This window comes from Jatropha curcas, chromosome 1 (genome assembly GCF_041381405.1).
Source record: "Jatropha curcas cultivar XTBG-Jc1 chromosome 1, XTBG_Jcur_1.0, whole genome shotgun sequence".
NCBI classification, from domain to species: Eukaryota; Viridiplantae; Streptophyta; class Magnoliopsida; order Malpighiales; family Euphorbiaceae; genus Jatropha; species Jatropha curcas.
The window spans coordinates 20,277,704-20,285,635 of record NC_143151.1 but is presented as its reverse complement, the minus strand read 5'-3'; the positions used below and the strand labels follow the sequence as shown (position 1 = coordinate 20,285,635).

General features: G+C 28.5%; 1 protein-coding gene across 1 annotated transcript; it reads right to left on the bottom strand.

The window, feature by feature from the left end:
* Positions 1–592: 592 nt before the first annotated feature.
* LOC105628924 (glutamine synthetase nodule isozyme) lies at positions 593–6,632 on the bottom strand. Its single transcript, XM_012210411.4, has 13 exons — positions 6,465–6,632; positions 6,347–6,386; positions 6,156–6,259; positions 5,568–5,616; positions 5,332–5,438; positions 2,534–2,621; positions 2,307–2,435; positions 2,129–2,203; positions 1,962–2,015; positions 1,480–1,517; positions 1,237–1,396; positions 1,026–1,086; positions 593–895 (listed from the first exon to the last, which is right to left on the bottom strand). Exons 1-13 carry the CDS (start codon positions 6,536–6,538, stop codon positions 804–806), a joined length of 1,071 nt encoding a protein of 356 aa, XP_012065801.1. The 5' UTR covers positions 6,539–6,632; the 3' UTR covers positions 593–803.
* Between the last annotated feature and the right edge of the window lie 1,300 nt (positions 6,633–7,932).

The following is a 7,932-nucleotide window of genomic DNA, read 5'->3' as shown; positions in this document are numbered from 1 at the left end:
ATGGTAATGGTGATAGTAGAGTGGTGTGGTTACGATGGTGATGGCAGTGGAGTGGTGGTTGCGGCGATGGTGATGGTGATTGCGGCAGTAGTAGTTATGGTGGTGGTGATTGCAGCGATGGTGGTGAAGTAGTGGTGGTGGTAGTGATTGGCCATGGTAGATAGATGGTTATGGTGGTGGTTGAAAATAGGTATGGCATTTGATGAATGCAATGGGCTTTACATAGATTTTTTTTCATTACATCAATTTAAATAATGAAGATTACTCGTATAATCTCAATTACATTACAAAGTTAAACCAAACAATGTAATCAACCATATAATGTAATTCACATTCCATTACATAATTGCTTACATCATACTAAACATAGTCTAAATATATTTCTCATTACTTCTTTAAATATTATAGACTTGTGTGGTTGGACCAGTCTCATAAAAGTTGATTAAGTTCTCGTGATTAAGTGCATTGATTAAGTGGCCATGCATACCTTCTCACATGCCTGTAGAGTGATTTACCTTTATGAGCATCAAATAAACTCAATATTAGAATTTTTAAAATGAGATGAAGCTTAAAATGATATGAAAAGACTATATTCAAGAAACTAAACACCCTAAATTAATAGTAAACAAACACAATTCCAAAATCAATCCAAAGCAGATACAAACTGGAGCAAATACATCGCATAGATACATAGAAACAGAGTTGTCTACATAAACTTGAACCCACTTCCTTGGAGCATAGTAGTTAATAACTCGAACCCATTTCCTTCCATAGTCTTTAGAGCACTGAATGGTCTCACCTCTCTAAGGCTTCCAGAGAATGGTGGTTTCAGCGATCATTGAGGTGACAACATATGGATCCATGTTTGATGCTGGCCTTCTATCCTCAAAATAACCTGAAAATTGTTTAATATATAACAAAGGAAGTTACTGTTTTTGTATGATATAGAACAGAGTTGCTAGGACTAAACTTTGAATCGTATCAATATTTTTTTATATATATAACTAGGAGGTGTAATCCTTTACCTTTTCCACTTTTCTCTGTGTCACGGCCAACACGAATAGAAGCTCCCCTATTTGCAACTCCCTAATAATGTTATCATGTGGAGAGGTTAATAATGCATATTACATTACTGTATGTAAAACTGAAATTGATTGAAATATAAGGCTTTGCAAATTCTAATTTTGTAATTATCAGTAATAGAAGGCTTTAAAAATCATTTGTCAGTAATCATACCCAAGAGAAAGTGTGGATATCAGCAGTCTCATGGCGACCTGTCAATCTTCTCTCATTACCCTCTCCATAGGCAGCTATATGCTCCTTATGACGCAGACCCAACTTCTCAATAGCCTTCTTTATAACAGCTAGTCCACCATCATTTCTCATTGACTTGGTGCTGCAAGTTTAGTTAAATGAATCAAAAACATATTGGCATATATCATAATTGAGGAAAAAGTTTCTGGTTCAGCCTATAAATACCTGTAATTGGTGTGAGCACCAGCTCCATTCCAATCACCCTAGAAATTGATTAACAAAAACAAGTGAATTATTTTTTTGTTTTTCTTCTAAAAAATGTGAGACAGATGGGGCAATTAGAAACCAATAATTAAATAATATGATAAACCATATTATGCATTGGACATGATAATTTTACCATACTTCAATAAAAAAAATTAAATAACGAATACCCATTTTTGACCACTTCCTTTCAATATTATGGCTAATCCGATGAGGCACTAATGGAAAAATCCACTCCATTGCCATTTCTATATTGCACTTATGTTTAGGGTTCAGCAAACTTCACTAAAACCGACAAGATAATCAACCCGATTCGGTTCGAAGTTATAACCTATTTTATTCAATTTGATTTACATTTTAAAATTTTCAATTTATTCTATATTAGGCAAAAAATTAAAGTATTTTAAAAATGAGAATAGTAAAACTGCTGCATATGCACAAACCTGAATTGGTTTTGGGTCAAAAGAAAGGACGACTCCTGCAATTTCGGTGATTCGCTATTCAAACGAGTAACATGTTAGGAAAGAGGTAGAAGGAAAAACTAAGGATGTACTAAAACCAGAATGTGATAGTACTTGCAATTAGTATTATAATTACAAAAATTAATTACCTCAAGAATGTATCGAGCAACCCATAATTCATCACCAGCAGAAATACCAACAGAAGGGCCAACTTGAAATTCCCACTATTGAATTTACATTAAAAAAAAAATGTTTTAACAATTCTTTTTTTTTTAATTTTAAATTTTTTTGGGCAATAAAAAGAAAGACGAAATCAATGATTAATACCTGGCCGGGCATAACTTCACCGTTGATACCACTGATGTTAATACCAGCGTACAAGCATGCCTTGTAGTGGGAGTCCACAATATCCCTACCGAAGGCTTTGTCAGCCCCCACTCCGCAGTAGTAAGGACCCTGCACGCACACACCATATGCCATGTTTAAACGGAGATGACTCCATTGGGCTATAGTCAATGCACCTCATATGGTGGATTATATGATAGAATTCAAACCTGGGGACCAGGGAAGCCACCAACTGGCCATCCAGTAGGCCATTTAACATCCTTCTGTAGAAGAGTGTACTCTTGCTCAATTCCGTACCTGATAATGACCCACAAATAAAATATATTAAAAATAAGAAACTTTTAACATTACTCAGACTCCATTTGTTTTTATAAAGAAAAAATATTTTTTACAGTATTTCATTGTTTGTATATTCAGAAAATAAGTTAACGTAAAATAATTTCATAATTAAAGAAAAACTAAATCATTTTTAAGAAAAATAACTCTCATTTTTAAGAAAAATTTATTGTAACATTATAAATGCACATTTTTTAATTTATTAATCACCTATAATTACTACTACCAGTTATCATTCATCAACAGTCATCACTATTAGCCATCAGTCACCCGCACCTTCTATAATTTACTATCTTTTGCATTTTTTCTCATATTTAATAACAAGTTTTTAAAGTATAAAATTTCTATTATTATAAACAATTTTATAGTCTTGTGAGTTAAAATTTTTTAACTAAATTTCAATATTGCAAATAAATAATGAAAAAATAAATTACTAGAAAAATATTTTCCTTGAATATATTTTCTACGGATAAGTTATTTTTCGAAAATAAAAAGAGCCTTACATGTATCATTTTTTAGGTTACAAATTGGATTATCGTCAAAATCAAATTTAAATAAAAAATGGTAACCTTTTAATCTCACCCCTCTTTCCAAAAGATTTCCTTTTAAAGTATTCTACTTTAATTTTGTTATATTTTCATTTTATAAAAAAAATATTTAGACCTTTTAATTAAATTTACATAGATAATAAAATTTTGAGTTTTGCTCTGTTTTTACTCTTGGCTACGAAAGTCAATGTAAAAAGGTTAAAAAATAAAAAGTAATAAAGAGTAGGTTGAGTAAACACATATATGATAAATGTATTTGTTGATAATCTTTGTTGCTATCCTACTAGGTTTTTTTTTTTTTTAAATGTATTTATTATTAATAATTTCTGAGGAAAAGGTTATATTGACAATCACATGAAAACACGAGAACAAGCAGATGAGAATTAATTAAATATAAATGGGTGGTAGGTGAGGAATTGACCTGGTCACAAGGGAACACCTAACCGGAGCTTATCTTGAGATGGTATCCCATCTTAAGTTTGACTTAATGAAGTTTTATTTTTAAATTTTTATGACTAAAATACATCATAAATAATAGTTACTTTAAAAATATAATAATTACATTTTTAATTTTTCATAATTAAGTTTCTTTTTGCTTTTAAAAATTTGTTATTTTTTGCTGTAATAAATTGATATTATAAATTAATTTTTGTGTATTTTATTAAATTCACTTGTCTAGCCAAAATAAAAGAGTTGAATTTAATGTTTTGTTTTGTTATTTAATCAAAATGATAATGATTCATTTGATTAAATTATATAAATAAATAATATTATGGGTGAAGAAATGATCCGTTTGGTTGAATCGAACCGAACTGAACCAAGACGAAAAATGTAAACAGAAATTTTGAAAAGTGAATCAAAACAAACCAGCTTAATTCAATCAATTTAATTGTTTCTTGCCAAATATGTTGAATTTTAATCTTAAGTGAATCGAAACATCACAAATTTTAGTTCAAAACTGATTAAATCAATAATCGAACTTTCTTTCATTTCTTATGTGATTTTGCACACTCCTGATTACTATGAGTTCCAAAAAAAAAAAAAAAAAAAGTTAGAGAAATAACAAATTTACAAAAAAGAGAAATAACAAATTTATTAAAACATTGTAATATTGAAAAGAAACATCTGTATTTATACCCACTCTTTTACTGCCAAAAACAAGAAAAAAATGTTTTTTACTAATTATTCTCATTATCATTGTTAGCACAAGACGAAAGCCAAAAGAACAATCCCAACCGTCCATTTTATTAATATTTTAATTTATTTCGTATCAGATACCACCAAACTAAGTTGGCAGTATTCTGCTGTTCCGTACAAGTTTCCTTTTCTCGTTGCCTGCCTTTGTCATTGAACAGGACAAAACAAGCAGAAATCTAAATATTTTGCATATTTTCCCCCACTTACATTATTATAATGTAAAAATAATTCATTAATCAATTTCAATAATTAGCCAAATTAGTAAATTGAATCCCAAAATCATACTAAAAATAAAGTAAAATTTTCTAAATCCAACATAATTATATTTTTATCATAAACGAAAATTTAAGTTTAATAAAGAAAATTATTATTATCATTATTATATTGTTAAATTTGATTTTTATTTTTTTACCAGAATTTTGGGCAACTTGTATATTTAGTCGATACAGTTTTTTCTTTCCAGTCTGTTGAACGTTGACCTGAAGATCTTATTCACATGGTACTTCAAAATTTCTACACAGCTATTTTTTCAAAATCATGATAATGACTTTGGGCCCCTTCAAATCATTATAATAGATTTTACAAAATATTATTAAGTTAAAACCACATATTTAAAAATTAATTAAAAATAAAGTTTTTAAATTTAAATACTATTATTTGGGAGCCACTGATGATTTTGAGGGGGTTGGTAAATAAGTCAATAATAACTACTAGTTATGGATGAACTAATAAATATGTATTCATTATCTTTTTTTTTTTTATGACAAGTTTGTCAATATGTAAAAATGTTTTTATTTTAAAAAATAAGGAGTATTTTTTAAAAAAATAATTTGATTTTCCCTAATCAAGAAAAAAAAATTTTAAGATAAACAGTCTATATTTATCATAAAAATATAAATAAATGCAATATCATGAAAAATAATTACCAACACTCTTCGGCAACAACGTCAGGGTGGCTAAAGATCTTGGCAGCATTGGACCTTTTGTTTGTTGGAATAGGTTCGCCGGCCGGTGTGTATGCGTCGCACATCACCTACATGCAATCATTGCGGACCAACTTAAAAGACATTATTGCCCTTGCCTTTTTAAATCGCAGTAATATCTTTGTAATTGATATAAAACATCTTGATGAGAAGGAGATTTTTGAAATGATGAAACTTACCAGGATATTGTTTCCTTTTCTGAAGGGATCCCTAAAGATTGCTTGGGGGCTTATTCAATCAAAAATGTTAGTAATTCATTTAAAATAATAATAATAATAATAAAACATGTATTTCTTGAAATAATATTACTGTAATAACAAATAAAAAATCATGGGTATAATTTAGTGACGAAGTGCCTAATTCAATTGATGACCTTCCATATTCTGAGATAAGTTTTGTATTATTAATTGCGTTTTGGATAAAATAATATCATTGATGTTGGGATCAAAATTGAAAAGAAGACAAAAAATATTCCTCAATTGATTCGCAATTAAAGACTTCTTAATTGAAGGAACAATCATCACACGACAACTCGAAAACGAATCAAATCAGAACAAACTTACCTTATATAGAATAAGTGAAATAAGTAGAAAATTTCACTGGAAAAATAATTTAATCCTCCCTCTAATAAAAAAAAAAAAAAAAAAAAAAAGCTAAATTGATCTTTTAATTGAAAGTTGTATTAAAATTAATCCTAATCTCAACTTTGAATATATTGTAAGCCCCAATAGAGTAAGAGAAATTATGAGATCAAGATCGAAACGTACTACAAAATGACTTCACTGTCATCACCAGGGGCTTGGCCTGTGCTAGAGCCATCATAGTTCCATTTAGGAAGTTTAGAAGGGTCAGTCACTGGTCCAGGAAGAGTCTGTTTAACAAATGATCAGAAAGATCAAATAACCAAAATAAAAAATAAAAAAAATGAAATTCTAGCTAGAGGGGGAGAAAAACTCACCCTTGCTTTGCTCCTCAAGTCCAAGCCAGATCCACCAATCCTGAAAAAACAAGAAACGGAACAGAACAAAGCATTAGTTTGAGTAAAAGAATATTTAAAAAGATAAAGTATGCCATACCAGATGTATTCAGCTATGATCTTGTCCGTTGTCTCGGAGAGATTGAGGTTGATTAGATCGTTAAGGAGAGACATGCTTGGCCTCCAAAGACAAAGCAACAGCAGAGAGAGAGAGAGAGAGAGAGAGAGAGGTCGCTGAGGAAAGGGGTTCGGTATGTGGAGAGATTAAATAGAGATTATGTGGTAGCCACCTAATCTTCCAATAAACAAGGAATAAAAAATATGACGTTTGGAGAATATTCAACGATAAAATTTAGATTCTAATATTGGAATCTGCATTGTCATTAGCGGTTACGAAAACTGACCTACCATTTATAAATCAAAATATTCAGTGCAATAATTAATTGTATATATATTTATTTGGTAATTTAATATATTATTTCACCTCAATTTTAAATTTCATTTGGAATTTGACCTTTATGTCAATTTCACTCTAAATTATAATTAGGACTTAAATTATTAATAAAAAAGGTTCACTCTTGGCCTTGGGATTAAATTAACTTAATACATTTATATGAATAAAGAAGTTCGGGTTAATAGTATGGATAATCTCTATTATTATTTTTATTATTTTTAAATTATTTCTTTTATTGATAATAGTAATATTCAAAAATTAATTATTTAATATATGAACTCTTTTTTTTTTAAAAAAAATAGAATATAATTATTATTATGGTTTGATTTTAACATAAATTTTAAAATAATTATAAAATCTAAAACAAAGCTACTGTTAATTTATTTAACTCATAAACTATTAGAAATTGTAACATTTTTTATATCAAAAATAATATAAGATATAATTATATTCTATTTAAAAAAATACATTCATGTATTAAAAAATTAATTTTTAAATATTATTTATTATCAATTAAGGAAATAATTTAAAAATATTTAAAATAATAATAGAGATTGTCCTTACTATTAATCTAAATTCCTTCAAGCATACAAATGTATTAAATTAACCAAACCTAATGTAAAGAGTGAACATATTTTTTATTTACAATTTAAGTTCTAATTATAATTTACGGTGCTATCAAAGTTTATGGTAAAATTGGTATAAAGATCAAATTGAAGTGCAATTGTAACAAAAGGTTAAAGTTTAGGGTGAAATTAACATAAAGATCAAATCGAAGTGAAATTGTAATAAAGGTAAATCAATATATTAAACCTATTTATTTTGAGAGAAATAAAGTTTTTTAAACCGAGGGGGTTGTTCATTTTTGGAACTAGGGGCAAACCACAAAAACTGCTCAAACCAATTTAAATCCATCCAAATCTATTCAAATTTGCAGTTTTAAAAAATTGTTAGTTTGCTTTGATTTTATAAAATTTAATTATGGGATTAGTGCGTATTGGATAATAATCAAACAATAATTTTATATTAATTAATAATTTAGTATATAGTAATTCTTTTTATGACGCGTGATGCACGTTGACTATACTCTTTATATGCTGACTTTTTATACTTA